The sequence below is a fragment of the Sebastes umbrosus genome, chromosome 11 (assembly GCF_015220745.1).
Source record: "Sebastes umbrosus isolate fSebUmb1 chromosome 11, fSebUmb1.pri, whole genome shotgun sequence".
Lineage (NCBI taxonomy): Eukaryota > Metazoa > Chordata > Actinopteri > Perciformes > Sebastidae > Sebastes > Sebastes umbrosus.
Genome location: NC_051279.1, coordinates 25334694 through 25351377, shown reverse-complemented (window position 1 = coordinate 25351377; position 16684 = coordinate 25334694). Strand labels below are relative to the sequence as shown.

General features: G+C 37.0%; 2 protein-coding genes and 1 long non-coding RNA gene across 4 annotated transcripts; 1 reads left to right on the top strand and 2 right to left on the bottom strand.

Moving 5' to 3' along the window:
- Positions 1–307: 307 nt before the first annotated feature.
- Positions 308–3381, bottom strand: LOC119496441. Its single transcript, XR_005208709.1, has 3 exons — positions 3236–3381; positions 2143–2298; positions 308–416 (listed from the first exon to the last, which is right to left on the bottom strand). It is a non-coding gene; the product is annotated as an uncharacterized LOC119496441 (long non-coding RNA).
- Positions 370–6278, top strand: LOC119496396 (cell wall integrity and stress response component 4). Its single transcript, XM_037783669.1, has 4 exons — positions 370–475; positions 1609–2288; positions 3923–4051; positions 6140–6278. Exons 1-4 carry the CDS (start codon positions 427–429, stop codon positions 6194–6196), a joined length of 915 nt encoding a protein of 304 aa, XP_037639597.1. The 5' UTR covers positions 370–426; the 3' UTR covers positions 6197–6278.
- Positions 6279–11405: 5127 nt separating this feature from the next.
- nudt17 (nudix (nucleoside diphosphate linked moiety X)-type motif 17) lies at positions 11406–16593 on the bottom strand. 2 transcript variants are annotated; one of them, XM_037783673.1, is made up of 9 exons: positions 16476–16593; positions 14311–14398; positions 14059–14175; positions 13637–13820; positions 13501–13526; positions 13311–13403; positions 13057–13155; positions 12849–12982; positions 11406–11911 (listed from the first exon to the last, which is right to left on the bottom strand). In XM_037783673.1, the coding sequence occupies exons 2-9, from the start codon at positions 14383–14385 to the stop codon at positions 11746–11748; spliced, it is 894 nt and encodes a 297-aa protein (XP_037639601.1). In that variant the 5' UTR covers positions 14386–14398; positions 16476–16593; the 3' UTR covers positions 11406–11745. The 2 variants fall into 2 exon arrangements, with proteins under 2 accessions (XP_037639601.1, XP_037639603.1); XM_037783675.1 differs by having other exon boundaries at positions 16480–16527.
- Between the last annotated feature and the right edge of the window lie 91 nt (positions 16594–16684).

Sequence of the window (16684 nt, the reverse complement as noted above, 5' to 3'; positions counted from 1 at the left end):
AATAAAATAAAAAGTTCCTTCCAGCTGCCCACAACGATCAGGAGGTCCTTCTTTAAATCTGTTTTGGTCACACATACTTCTTGAATATCTAAAATCCTGGACACAGTTTGGTGAGGAGGACAAACAAATGCATTTTTATCTTTGCATAGATTAATTAAATGAAAATAAAAAATGTAACCACTTCACTGTAGCTCAGCCGTAACCAGACAAACTGTGACCACAGAGTGGAGCTCTGGTCCTGGTGTGCCTGATGGGAGGGTGCCAGGCAGCCTCTCCTCCCTCCTCCTCCTCCCTCCTCCTCCTCCTCCTCCACCTGTGTGCAGGTGAGGCAGGTGTATAAAGGACTCTTTCTCTGGGTGGAAACAGACTCCAGCAGCCGCTCACACTGAGATCTTTGTCACAAACTGTTGGACTTCCTGCAGAAAGATGGAGACACTGCTCGCACTCTGGATCGCTCTCGCCATCACCGCCTCGGGTAAGAAAAACACTTTTATACTACTTTTGTTTAATTGAGGCTCAAAGTAGAATGAAAACTGACTTTCTAGATGACAGAAAACTCCCACACAGCTCAAACTAGAGGTCAAAGAGATTAGAGAGATCAGTTTATAGACTGTGGAGGAGGTTTATAATATCTACTTACAGCTGCAACTAATGATTCTTTTCTGCTGAATGATTTTGTAGATTAACTGATAGATAAATCAGTCTATAAAATGTCAGAAAACACTGAAAGATGTCCATCAATATCTCCTGAACAAGAACAACTGAAAATGTAGTTTTTGGATGGAAGTTCAAACACAGACGGACTGTGAAATTAGATTCAGGTTATTTATTGATGTTGAGTGACGGAGGTGAATACTCTCTGTTTTGGGAGATTATTCTGAATAATGAAAATCTGATGACTTTGTTGGATATTGAACCTTTCTGATGAGTTCAGATGAAAAAGTGTTTTTGCTGAAGAATACTGTGAATGAATTCTGTATTTATGGTCATTGGTATTTTTCTTGCAATGTTTGTATCAGCTAAGAGTATTGATATTATACAATCTTTTAAGAAAAGGATGATTGTAATTATTTGGATTAATTAGGGCTGGGATGATGCGCTTATCTCCAGATTCAATACTATCATGATACTTGGGTGCCGATTCGATATGTATTATGATATTTAAGTATTATGATTTGATATTACGATTTATTGTTATTTTTGTTAGTTTTTTTCTTCTAAATTAATCCAGTACAAATGTTTGATTTTCAGCATGTATGTAGTCAGAGATGTCCTGAAGTCAAATATATCAGTCATTGTTAGGAAGTATTTATTACATTTTTTCCAGCAACCCAAAAATCAAAGAAAAAAGACATTTCCCTCACAAATTAGTGGTATTTCCTTTTTAATTTATAAGGGACATATAACGTTTTATACTTCTGGTGAATATAATCCAATCAATCTTATTTCCATATATGTATTTTGTATATACAGTTCCCTTTGTTAACATCTTATTTTGAAAAACGGACGTAGTCACACGTGTATACTTCCTCTAACTTCTCCAAGGTGGTCGCTAGCTCTCCCGTCAGCTCCGTTCTCTTTATACGTTTTTTTCTTCTTATTCTCTAGCGTCTTCCACTACGACCGTTCCCAAGACAACAATCTCATCAGTCACCAGCAGTCCAGATGTTTCTACACACGCTGTTTCCATGACAACAGATCACACCAATAGCTCGGCCACCTCTGACCCCAACATAAACACCACAACTGGTCCCAACGTCACGCAGTCCAGTTCCAGTACCACCAGTAACACCACAACTGGTCCCAACGTCACGCAGTCCAGTTCCAGTACCACCAGTAACACCACAACTGGTCCCAACGTCACCGAGTCCAGTCCCAGTCTCACCAGTAACACCACAGCAGCAGCAACAGATGGATCCACCAATGCGACAACCTCCGACAGAAACACAACAACCATTACCATGACAACCAACTCTCCAAACGGTTCTTCTGTAACCACGGAGACACCAAACACCGCCAACACCACACACACTGCGACGGTTTCCCCCGACAACAGCACTCATGTCAGCTCTACATCCACCTTGACGACGTCTAATGTTACCATAGCAACAACAAATAGAACTACAACAGCCAGCAGCTCACCTGTTTCTGTTTCCCCGAGTAAACCAATCACATCGCAGAGCACGACCCCGTCCCCGGCCAGTGGCGGCGTACCGGGATGGGGGATCGCTCTGCTGGTCCTGGCTGCTCTGGTTCTGCTGCTGCTGCTCCTGCTGCTCATCGGACTGGTGAGTTGGGCTGCTCGATTACGCCAAAAATCATAATCATGATTATTTTGGTCAATATTGAGATTATTTAACATGATTACTCATTGACTTTGGAAACATCGTGCATTAAAAAAAGAACATTTTGTACGTTTTAAAGTTAAATACGTCAATCTGGTGAACTTTGAAAGCAAAATTAAGATCTATGAAGAACTTTGTAGAAGGGCAGTTAAGCATAATAATTTTGCGACAAAAGCAACACATTTGGCACAGACGTAGGTTAATATGTTTATGAAAAGATATAGATATCAGGGCACTACACATTTGGCCTGTGAGGGCGGCGATTTTCCATAATGGCCGCCAAATAGGGGACAAATATTCCAAAATGTTGCATAAAACTGATTTTATGACTCTTAATGATTTCCAAGTTGTATTCAAGCTGACTAGATCAGATGTCAGATGTCATGTTTCCCTCTTTATTTTTTTAAGGATGCTTTTTAAAATCTTTCCCTCAGGGGTCAAATTTGCAGTGCCCCAATATCTATATCTTTTCATTAGGGCTGTCAAAAGATTAAATATTTTAATAGACTGACAGCCCTACTTTTCATACAAACTTATAAACCTACATCTGTGCCATATGTGTTGCTTTGATCGCAAAATGCCCAATTGTTATGAACATTTTAGCTTAGGTACCTCACTATTGTCCTCTAGTTAACAATTTAATCATAAACAAATTGGTTGTATAGATAGGAATGGTGATGACACGACAAAAAGTCACACCCACAATGCATGGTAAACGTCACAGGGTCCGTGTTTCAAGATGGGCCGGTTGGGTTGCCGATATCGTCGCAGACCTCTGACGCAGTTAGTTAGTTAGTTAACGCTGGCTAGCAAGTATTGTTGTCTTGTTTTTTTAACAATGGCTGAAGGAAATACTAGTTTCTCTCAATATGTAGCCTACTGTCACTCACTCTCCAGGATCACGAGTGTTAGCTGAGAAAGTTAACGTTAACCAATGGGACCAGATTAGCCGACCCCTATGGCGGGAGGTGGGTTGCTGCTCCGCCGGTCCCCGCTGGGAGTCAACACCGACAACACACTGTTGGAGGCCAAGGCCTTATTGCTTGTCCCCCTGGAGGGGAGGGAAGCACGGGAAAACCAGAATCAGAACCGAGCAGGACAGACTGTCAGACCCTGCTCCAGTAAAATGAGAGGTTTTCTAAAGGGAGTCTGGAGCTCGGAAACACTACCTCTTTTGTCCAAAGGGACCGCCAAAATCAATACAAAATTAAAGTTCCTCATTGTAGCTTTAATTATTAAATATTATATTAAGTCAACTGCCACTAAATAAGATATTTCTATACATTCACAACTGGATTTCTGGCTTCAGAGAGGCGAGCTGCTCTGGCAAAAATAAATAGACAGTTTTTTACATTTTATTTGTGAATGGGTTCCAGCGTTTGTTGTTTTAGGAGGAGCAATGTACTGAAATTATTTCTTGACATGTTAATTGAGCTTCAGAGGTGTTGCTAGGTGTATTCCTGTATTTAGATATTATCTAAGGTAACCAATGGGCTACACTACCTCATACTCATTGTACTAATATGCAAAGAGACTCTTGTCATATAGCTAATAAAGTCAGTGTTTTTCCTCTGCAGCTGGTGTGGTGGTGCTGCTTTAAGGGGCGCCACAACGACACCGGTGCCTACGACCATCTGACCCACAGAGATGACATCCCTCTGTACACCACGCACGGCCGCTTCGACGGGGCCAACGGGAAACGATACGTAAGTCAAATGTCTCTAAATACAGACATCTGTGAGGACACATCACAACGGTTATGTCCTCACAAGGACACGTGTCCTCACAGGGACACATCGAAACGGTAATGTCCTCACAAGGACACATGTCCTCACAGGGACACATCGAAACGGTAATGTCCTCACAAGGACACATGTCCTCACAGGGACACATCACAACGGTAATGTCCTGACAAGGACACATGTCCTCACAAGGACAGTGGTCTGTCAGGAGCTGGTCCTCACAACCGCAGCTAAACCAAAAAAGCACACACACACACATTGCAGAGTGCGTGTTGGATGTGTCTTTGTGTGATGTAATGTGACGCCTGGGAAAGAGTCTCTTCCCTGCAGCAGAACAGAGTTAATCTCATAGAAATAGAATATAGAGTAGAACAGACATTTCCATTCAAATCAACGATGCAGGACGGTCAGAGCGGCAGCCATTTTTATGTGTACCGTTGCCAATGTGGCTGTTAAACCAACCCGATTTATGGCAAGTCATGGACTCTCTGAGGTGAGGTTTGGCAGTAACGACTAAACGAGCAGTGGAGCAGTAACGCTACAAAGCACAGAGAGCCGAAGGAAATGACTAAAATTTAACAAGCTAACATAAGCTGGTGTTTTTCTGGATAAAAAGCACTATAACGTCTACATTTCTCAACCAATTTCAATGAGTCGCTATTATATTAAAGTACAGTAATGTACAGGACTGAGAGATTATAATGAAAATCAACACACCATCAGTACAGCTTTAACAAGGACCACAGAATACATATACAACAGCTATTTCTTGCAGCGTTGCATTAGATACTTGGTGTGTCCTGAACACGGGGTGACGTATGTTAAATATCAACGGGTGTGTATTGGCTTGGGGAGGTTTTTTGTAATTCAGGTGTTTGTATTATTATGAGTCAGAGTCAACATTTACAAAGGGAACATGGAAGAATAATAGCTGTAATGTGATTGTCACTATGACAACACAGAAATGGACCAACAAAAGCTGTCAGTGGGTGTGAGTCTAAGTGTTAATTGAGTTTTATTTACAAGCAATTTACTTTAGCTTTTTGTTAGTGCATACTGTCAAAGATAACCTATTCAGACCTTAGTAAATCATTACCCTCACAGGTTAGAAGTATTGTAGAAGTAGTTATGGTGTACGGTCTAAGACCTGCTATATATATAAAGCGTCTTGAGATAACTTCTGTTGTGATTTGACGCTATATAAAAATAAATTGAATTGAATTGAAGTTATATTCTTAATGACATGTATATACATACAGTAACAAAAATAATCCCACTTATTTAAGTATTGTTTAGTTTTTTTGCTCAATTTCTCTTTTTTTGCTCTATCTTAGTAACTATATTATCTTTTCTAACAGTAGTTATTTTGTTAACTATTTGTAACACAGTTGTACTTGCTAGTAATACCTTTATAACATTAGAAACCTTGAAGTAGTTTATGTAGCATTGTAGTAATTAGACATGACACGTTAGTAAAAAAATTTTAGTGTCATCACTTAACTGTTACCAAAACATAATATTCATGCTAAATTCACCTCGGGGCTTATTAGTAATACATCTTCATCTTAGTAATATTTGCAAATCTTATTCATATTTTGTTACACATTAATATTGTTAGTAACATCTTAGTTTCTTCTTGAGTTTACTTATCAACACTTAATAACATCTAACAGTTATCTTTCTTTTCTCACTTTGTTTATTAGTTTTCACATAAAAAAAAACTACATTTTGTAAACAAAAGTACAGGAAAACATTTTTCATCTTTTTTTGTTAAGGGAACAAACAAAATCCATATACTAATAATAATAATAAGAAGAAGAATACGAATAAGAATAATAAATACAATTAAAAAACAACAACTATAGACAAGCTGTGTGTTTGTCTGTATGCTCAGCGGTTTAGAGTAAATAAATTCTTCTTCTTTTTTATCATATTTGCTCAAAGTTACAAACTGCAGCTTTAAAACTGCAAGCAAGATTTTCCAACATGTTAACCTGTTGTTTTAAGGTAAATAATCGCTCTGTAGTTAATTCTGTGATGCATCTCTTACAGGAAGACCTGGATAAACCAATGAAGAACCGGACGGGGACGTATACGGTCAACCAATAGTGACAGAGACGACGTCAACAAACAATTTTACACACTCTTTCCATTTTTTGTGTTTTTTATTTGTATTTCATTTTAATGAACATGTGACTCAATTACAATTCATTTCATAGCTGCTTTTATTTATTATCTGTAAAGCACTGTGGAGCTCTGTATTTAAACTGCTAAATTTGGCTATTATTTTTACAAAAGGTTCTTTTTTTAAAAATCATAATATGCTAATTGTTTTATTTTGTACATCTTAAATTTTTGATGAATTGCTTGATATATACTATATTAACTTCTATTACCATTATCATATTTTTTATATATATATATAAATATATATATTTCCTATTTTAGATATTGTTGCTTTCATTTGTTTATTACATATTTTCTGTATATTTTAGAATTTGAAGTACACCAGTTGTTATAAATTTAATTTTGAAAAAAAGAATTGAGACTGACTTTATGTTTACCTCTTAATTTACCATACTTTATGATATAAAATTTGCTAATGTTAAAAATGTTTGTACATTATTATTATTATTATCATATTGTCTTTAAAACCTGTTTGATTAAACAAAAGATTATTATAATACAATGTTTTCTCGTATTATATTAACAATATTATTGTATTTTTAAACTCTCTGTATTTCATATAGTTTGTGGAAATATTGTCATAACATACTAGTTTTTGTTATGTAAATATTTTAGCATTAGAATTATTATACCAATTATTATAAATTATAATTCTCCTTTTAAATCACACTGACATGACATTATGTTTGATATAACAGTTAGAATTGTGATTATCATTATGTTTTTTTATTTTTGTTTTAAAAGTGTCTGATTATCGCCCCTGCTATAACTAACACTAATAATCAGATTTCCATTTATTGGTCATTTACAAACTTAAAACCTGTTGGACCCAAAACAAAATGATTCATATATTACAATATTCTCTCTTATTATATTAACAGTATTATATTTTTATACTTTTTTAAATATAGATTGTGAGAATATTGTCACAACTATTTCAGTTTTTGTGGTATATATTTTAGCATTAGAATAATTAACCAATTCTAATATATTTGGATCATATTTTTTATATAACACTAACTGTTATGATAATATGTTTCTTTTATTTTTGTTTTTAAAGTGTTTTCAGATTACCGCCCCTGCTATAACAAACAAAATATCATATTTCCATTTATTGGCTCTGCTCATATTTTGTATTTTATTTTAAAGAAAAAATGCAAATGCAAAAAATGGTTAATATAATAATACATTTACTCTTTATTATAATCACAAATATAATAAATTTTTCTATTTTCTTTGTTTTTGGGGAATATTGTCACTACTATCACTGTACTGTATTTCAGACTGGCAATAATTATCATGTATTCAATTCTCAAAAAAAAAATAAAACATTGATCTATTAATCATTAATAGGATCAATGCATTGTAATACACACATTAATAACGTGTGCAATATCATGCAGTAATCTCTCTAATTGCCACTAATATTTCATATTTTATGGTCAAAACTACAAACTGCTTTTATTACAACATTTCTGATATTTTTTTTTAGAATCATAATTATTATTAGTTATACATTTTCACACTGACTCGACATTGTGTTTGATATAAAACTCAACTGTTATGAATATAAGTATTTGTTTTAAGTATTTTCAAGTGTGAAATTATTGTTACTCCTGTTAGTTCCATTTATGAAACATTTGTTGTACAACTCAAGCACTTGTATGATACAAAAAGTACATTTATATTATACTATATTTTGCTTCTTTTAAATTTGTAGTGACATTAAAATCACTGCTGTTACGAGTTTTATTATATACATTTTATAATTGGAATTATTTGACCAAAAAAATCATTAACACTAACTCTTATGTTTGATGACTATCATTTTTTAGATTTTCTTTTGTAAAGTGTTGTTATTGCCACAGCTGTAGCTGCTGTTAATAATCATATTTCAGTTTGGCAGCAGCGTAGGTGTCCCAGTTTGTTGTGTATTGTGTTTGAAGCAGGAACTCTCCAGTCTGAAAGTGGATCCTCATTGAAGCAGGTTTGATTCTTCTTTTTCAAACCAAAGTCCAGGTTTTTTGTTTTTTTCATCACAAAGACAGAAAGAGAAGACGAGGGGTGGAGCGAGGCGGAGCAGCTGTGGAATGTATGAAGTCAAGAGTGTTAGATATGAGAGTGATGGAGCTGATATCAACATAAAGAGACTGGGCCGGGCCGGGCTTGGCTCCATTTACTGGCTCAATGAGTCACTCAGAACACAGAGAAAGACCTTCAACATGACAGAAACTCTCACTCATTTTAAGGTTTTTAGTTTGAGGTTTATGTTCAGTTATTTTTTGTCAATAAATGTCATGTTTTCATTCAACATGTGCATCAAAGAAGTTTAATCTCTATTTTTCACTCATCTCCCTCCAGCACAGTTCCTCTTCAGTGTGTTTCCTGGTTTAATATCTCATTACATATCTTGTATTCATGTCTTTGTTCTGCAAAACCTGCCGAATCACTGCTACAGGCGTACATGTAATGCTGATATCATAAGTCTCTGCTGTCAAACTGACGTATTAAAATGAAAATGAAAAAAAACTTCTCTACAAATACTCAATACAGTTGTTTTTGTTGGGAGATAAATTCACTTCAGAATAAATGTTGCAGTAAGGTGTGAATGTTGGTGCCTTCAAATGAAACTCGTGAGCTCGTGTTTACAACATGGGAAGTCATGTACACGATATGCTTGGCGTTCAAGTGGTTAGGTCGTGAGAACACCGCTGCTAAGCAACAGCAATATTAACGTTACTGTCGGCGTCTAGAAGCCACAGAGGCGAACAATTTATCAAGCTAGCAAGCGGGTAACATAATGCAGGAAATGTAGAGGCATAATGACAGAGGAGAAAGATGAGGCCGTTGGGAATATCTACATTTTCCTCAGACCAATTATAAAATGACCAAGAAAAACAATATCCGACTAAAATTACAATATGTTAACTTATTATGCACCGAAAAATGAACTTCCATGGCCTCCGCCATTTCTGACAACGTCAACAAACACGTCACAACTCGTGAACTCTGAGCTTTCAGAAACTTTCTACTTCGTTGTGAATACGACAAGAGGGGGGCGTTCATAGGGACTCTTCTCGTAAACACGGTAAACACAACCCCATTTGAAGGCACCGTGTGAACTAAAACTAAGGTTGCGTCCAAAATTCCACACTAACATGCTATTTAGTATCTAAAACTGTATGTGAGATATTTCAGTATGTCCGAAACCTTACTATGAAACTAACAGTACGTAAATTACATACTATTTCCGGTGAAATGATACAGTATGCAACGCTGGACACTACGACGGCATAAATATCCCACAATGCAATGTGGTAGGGACGGCAACGTTCATAACAGACGTTGACGGACTGCTCTGTAACATTAATAACGCTTCAATTTAACTGTAAGTATAAGATTTCACTTTGCTAGACGTAATATAAACTTAGAGTAATGTACAGCATGCTGTGTGAACCAATCAGAACAGAGACCTTTTGCTTGTATTAACTAGAACCAGCAATGAGGTAAGAGACAGAACGGGAAGTGGAACAAACAAATAAAATAGGTGGGCCAGGTGAGATCACTGTTTGGGGATGTTTACCTTGGTTAACAGGTTGACCTCAGCTCTACCCATTCTGTGATCATCATGATTATGACATATGGTTTTATACTGACTGTGGTTTGAACTGAATTTAACATAAAATGAAGTAAACAGTAAAATATATCCAGAGAGGTGACTGAGGGGAAGAGGCGGGGCTTCTGAATGACTGACAGGTGATCAATTAAAGCTGCTGTGACTCAGGTATGTGTTCAAAGGGAACTCCTATCTGGGCTCGGCTGTTCTGTCAACACTGTTGACTTTTACTTTTATATTCACAGCTTTCACCTCAGTGACATGTCAACCTGACCTCTGACCTCTGCTGAGTGGTGATTACAGTAAATGCTAAAGCGATGAGCAACAAGCAGAGAGAAGTCATAAAGTGAACTGCCTCAGTCACACAGCGATGTTTATCTAAGGTGTGTTAACAATAGACACCATGAGCTGCTGGACATAGAGAGGTGAAGTCTTGCCACTTCCGGTGGACCACCATGGGACCTTATTTCAGAAACAATATCAACGGTAGTCAACTGAGAGAGAGAAATAATTTTGAGATCCCGTTTGAATTGCTCCATGAATCACACAGATGATGTTTGTAAGTCAAGAAAGTCTCAGTTTGTCGTTGTATCATTTAGTTTAGTGTGAAACCGCTCAGTGAACTGAACTACATACGTTATTTTAATTTAAACAATTATCATTTCCAATATGTGCTTCATATACATGGATTGAACAGGGAAAATCAGCTGTTGATTGGTTACCTAATGAAACCTTTTATTTTCACCTATTTATAGAAATATAGTTATAGTATCAAATAGTTGATGAAACTTCCTGTCACCATAAATTCACTTTTAGAGAGTACACATTAATTTAAAGCATTTCTGTGCATGTTGCTTATTTTTTTATGTTCCCTTCTATTTATTTACGTATTTATCTTTATTAATTTAAAAAAAAATGTTTGCATTTATTTATTTATCTATTTATTTATTTTAGTTCATTGACAACCCCCTCATTTGCATAATGATGCAGAAATGCATCAAGAAATGTATAAAGAAAAGAATACAGAAATAAATACGTTTGGGGAAATAATAAGTAAGGGGAGAAATGCCAAGGGAAAATCGTGCAGAAATAAATAATTAAATGCATGAATACAAAAATAAATACATATATTTAAAAAAATAAATATAGAATAAATAAAAAAATGTATATAAAAATAAATAATAAAAATAATAGATAAATAAATAAAAATAACTACGTAAATAAATAAAAGGGAAAATTAAACAGAAGAGTAAATAAATAAGGGAATCAATACAAAGATAAATAAATAAGGCAGAAAATTAAAAGCAGAAATATAAATTTGTCACATTTTATCAATTAATTAATGGCTACATTTATTTCTAATATTATTTTCACCACATTTAATGACACATTTATTTATTTACTTATCATGTCATTTATTTATTTATTCCTTTATTTTTGATTTTGGCAGGTTCTGTTCTCCATACAAATTCACAAAACATCTTAAGGCTAAAAGAAGCTCCCAACCAGCCAAAAAATAACTAAAATTAACTTTAATGCATTCAAACTTAAATTAAATACTTTGACTTTACAATTACAGAATCAGCCAGTTAAATACCCACCATGAGTATGTTTTTAACTGGAACACGTAAATTCCTCCAGGTAGCTAAACTCTGGTTCCACTTCATGTCAGGATTCAGGTTGTCCACGCTGCCATGTGCTGGTCTGAAGCCTCAGCTGTTAGTTAGAGAGCCATCTCTGTTTCAGGGGTGTTTTATTAAAAAGTAAAGATGAGATTCAACATTATAAAAGTCACATTTCTCTGATCCAGTGCAGTACTTCCTGATGCTTCCTGCAGGGTGTGAGGGGTCAGAGGTCAGGGGTCGGGGGTCTCCAGGCTCCTCAGCCACAGCTCCAGGGCGAACTTGGTCCCGGTGCTGACCCGCTCCACGTCCGGGCCGCTGACCGGCGCCCTGCTGACGAACACTTCCAGAGGCAGAGTGGAGTCGCTCAGAGCTCCCTCTGTAGAGACCTGCGACACACTGGAGATACAGCAGGAGGTCAAAGGTCACAGTGATCAGGAGGAAGTCAGATACATCACTGATAAACTCTAAACAGGGTCGGTATGACTTAACCAGTATGTTATTGTGTTTATAAAATGTCATCTTGAGGCCTGCATGCTTTTAATATCATGACAATTATAGAAAGAAAGAAACACTAAGAGGTCAGAACATAAATGATTTTTCCTCCTCAAAGAATATACAGCAGTTACTCTTAAAAGATCTGATTTCCTCAAAAAATGTTTGAAAAAACAAAAATATGTGAGGTCTGAACTTTCTTACTGGTGAGCAGACGACATTTTATTAAATGTTTAATTGTGGAGCTATTAGTTTTATGTTCAGACTGTTGTATATAAGAATCTAAGTTTCAGTCCCTGAAATACATTGTGTATAAAAGAGGAACTGAAACGTCTGTAGTATCATTCAGGGACTGAAATCATTCACCGGCCCAAAGACGACTCAAACTACCTTCATTTTTTAATATAATAATAAAAATGATTTTGAACACTAGAAATGATTTATTAGGCTAAATGTTTGAGAGAAAAATGAAATGATGTATCTTAAATCAAACCCGACGCTCAGGAATTATCAGCCTCACATGTGACTGAATGGAAATGATGATAAATGGAGTAAAAAGTGTTTGTTGCTGACAGACAGACTCTCCTAATCTCTCTGCCTTTCACTGTATCCTTAATAATGGTTAATGGGGAAAATAACAGATCACGAATAACGCAAATTGAGACACAGGACAAGTCTACATCTAAAAGACAGTATCACTAGAGGAGGACAATCTGAGCTCACATGAAGTTCGACAGCCCCGATTAAATTTAGAAAAATAACATTCAAATATATTCTCTGTCTATTTCCTGTCCAGGTGTTCATTTAAACACTGGCTCATTGACCTCAACAGCTGGAATACCTGACGCTGCTCGGCAGGTCGTCCGTTTGAACCTCGGCGTCCTCTCCGTCCATGGCGGACACGACGGCTCTGACCAGCCGGCTGTCGGCCCACAGACAGGCACTGACCTCAGCAGGAGACGGACTCAGAGACGCCTGCAGGGTGGAGACACAACATGGAGTTATTATACTGTCAGAGACACTGAGGTGACGTAGGAGACACAGCGTACCTGTAGCTGCAGGTGAGAGAGGGGGGACAGCAGCAGCATGTAGACGACGATGTGATGTCTCCGAGGAAGTCCTCTGGACAACATGGGAGGATACACTGACTGATAGACAGGACAGGACAGAGAGGACACCGGAGACACACAGAGACAGAGGGGACGGACTTCAGTCAAATATACCTTTAATCACCATTAATTCATTTCTTAAAGCTGATATGTCTTCGTACCAGCCTTCCTGTCTGTCTGTGTGTCTGTCTCACCTCCCAGAGGCCCAGTATTTTTGGAGAAACTCCTTCTGGTTCCAGTTTGAGTCCAGTTTCCTCCGTTAACTCCCTGAGTCCTGCATCCAGCAGCTACACACACAAAATAAAAATAACAAGGTTTATTCTGGCGTCAATGACACTTTATATTCAGTCAAGAAGAAGAAACACTGAGCAGAAAATGATTTACCGTCTCATCTGGCTCAAGATGGCCGCCTAGAAAAAAACAAAGCCATGAAACATGAACGTTTAAAGTACTAAAACACTGAATCCTACATTTCCCATAATGCAACTGCCCCTTTAATGGACATCAGTGAGTGTCAGACCTGGAGGAACCCAGACATTGGGAAACACATGAAGCTCCTTCGCCCGCCGTGTCAGCAACACTCTCTGATTGGCTGTCTGCAGGATGATGGCCACGCCCACGTCTACTCCACGCTGCTGAACGTCCAATGGGATCGCAGCGGCCTCTGTGACTGACAGGTGTTTGATGGGACAGAAGGCGGGCCTCTAGGAGAGAAGAGGGAAGAGAGAGATGGAGGGTTAATGTTATAATATAAAAGGTAATATTACTGACGAGCAAAGGATATTAAAAGGTACTCAAGTCAAAGTCATGAATTTGTAACTGTAACCTGTACTTCCTACGACATCATGTGTAGGAAAAAATAACTTGTATTCTGTTAAACACAGAAGTAAATATAACATAAACCTAATATTAAAGACAGAATGTTAATGTTTAGTGTCTGACCTTCAGAGGTGTCCCTTGTCCTTTGTCTCCTCTGTAAAGGACAAACTGGTTTTTCTCCAGTGAGCAGTTCACCTCCACCTCGTCATCACCACAGTCACTGAAGTGACCCGTTATGCTCTGACAACAGAAGAAGAAGAAACTGATTCCAGGTTTAACCTCCTGATGGTCAGTAAAGATGTTTGGTTAAATGTGCTGTTAGCTGCTTAAAGGAACTAAAATGTTGTTAAATGTAAGACGTCCGTCTGCACTGACCTGAACAAAGTGAGCTCGCTGTGGAGCTGCTCGGTCTTTACAAACATGAACCAGGATCCTCCTCATTTTATCCATGCTGCTTCTTCACCTGGAAGACAGGTTACTGTGATCAGCATACTGCCCACAAGTACCTATTATTACTATTACTATTATTATTATCATTATTAGCTGATTAGTGTGACTGCTGCCATTTTCATTTGTCTACTCCAACAATACACAAGTTTTTACTGTATGTTAATGTTACTTCTAGATATTTTAAATTTACATAAATAATAATAAAATGAAATAAGAGCCCTTGCAGATTCTGGAAATTCTGTCAAATCTGTGGGATCCCGTTTAAGTCAATATTAAATAAATAAATATGCCTATGAAATAAATCCTGAAATAAATGTGAAATTATGAAATAAAAGTCCCCTGAAATTAATAAAATTAGTCCTTTAAAAAAATTATATATATATATATATATATATATATATATATATATATATACTGACTCATTTATGTTTATATTTGCATTTATTTATATATTTATTTCCTCATCTAATTATTTCCATATTATATCATTAAAATGCCATTAAAAGCTGCAAAACATATCATCAAAGATCTAAAATATTCAAGGTGTTTGCTAATAAGGATTTATTATCATTTGTTCTAGGACTAATGATTAACTGTTATTTTTTAATTATCGATTAATTGTGTAGTCAAAATAGTGGAGAAAAAAAATGTCATTCATTTATTTAACAAAACCTGACCGTTGTTTTGTATGGAATCTCATTTAAAGGGACTGTTTGTAACTTTTTACACATAATAAATCTACCGGGCCGGGATCCCATGCGCGCTCGCATATGCGCGCTCGCATATGCGCGCTCGCATATGCGCGCTCGCGTGTGGCCGGAGTCTCTGTTCCTCTGCCTGCTTGCCTTCACTCACACACCGCGCGTGTTCTCGCTGTCTACACACTGCAGGAGACTTCGCAGCTCTGAGAATATCTAGCGAATGTACAGTGGACGTTTGTGCAGAAATAAATGCTGCAGCTCCTCCAGACCAACAGAGGTTTCTCGTGTCTTGTGAAGTGACGGGGCTCTGCAGAGAGAAACTTTATCAGCGGCACCCGGTCGGAGACGGTAACGTTTCTCTTCCTGCAGCTGGGCTGAAGCAGAAAGAGCAACGTTACCGTCTCCAACCGGGTGCCGGTGTCTCCCCTGTTCTCTCCAGCTGGGGTCGGAGGCGATAACGTTTCTCTTCCTGCTTCAGCCTCATAGCCAACACTAGGATCAGCAGTGATTCATGGAGAGACCTTCGTCTGGTCAGCTAACATTACTGCCAAGCAGGTGAAATATAGAGTGATGTTGTGGTTTTAGCTGACGTGTGTCGCCTCACTGTTTTCAGCGATGCTCGTTCATGTCTATTTAGAGCGAGCAAGCGCGAGCCCGACGCTGACTTTCGTTGACTTAACGGCCACAGGTGTCGCTGTTAACAAGCATTTCTGAAAGTTACAAACAGTCCCTTTAAAGACAATATAAAAATAAATGAATAAATAAATATGGCTATAAAATGAATAAATATGGCTATGAAATAAATACTGAAATAAATAGATGAGGCAATAAATATATAAATAAATGCAAATATAAATATATAAATGAGTCAATACAGGTATATATATATATATATATATATATATATATATGTATGTGTGTTAATTTTAGTCCTAGAACAAATGATTGTGTTAGACAATGATAATAAATCCTTATTAGCAAACACCTTGAAGACTTAAGATTTCTGATGATACATTTTGCAGCTCAACATTCACGTTAACGTGAATTAATCTGTTCTGTGTGATGTTTCAGCTTTATTCACTTCTCTGAATAAAACACGAGCAGTGAGCATGTTGCTAACACACCACACTAACCTTTCTAAACTTACTGAATAACTAGTAAACTCAGTAAACAGACAACATGCTGGAGTGAAACGTGACCTGTCAACAAACACCGACAGCTAACATTAAACTCATACTTATAAAGGTTCATTCAGTGAACCCTCCTTCATAAAACCCTCCCAACAGAAGAGTTTCATACATTGACCTCCACAGAGTTTAATGTCCGTGTTATAAGTTCAATAGTGCACATAAACACATCAGAAACACAGGAGAAAGAGTAGAAACCTACTGACTGAGCGGAGACACCAGCTAGCGTTTAAACCGATTACACTTCCGGTTAGGTACTTCAAAATAAGAGCATACACGAACAATCTGTGAGTGAAATACTCAAAGCACTCTGATCATTACCTCAGTAAAAGTCGTAATACCAGTGTAGAAATGCTCTGTTCGTGCATCCAAAATTTGACTTAGGTAAAAGTACAAAAGTATAATATACAT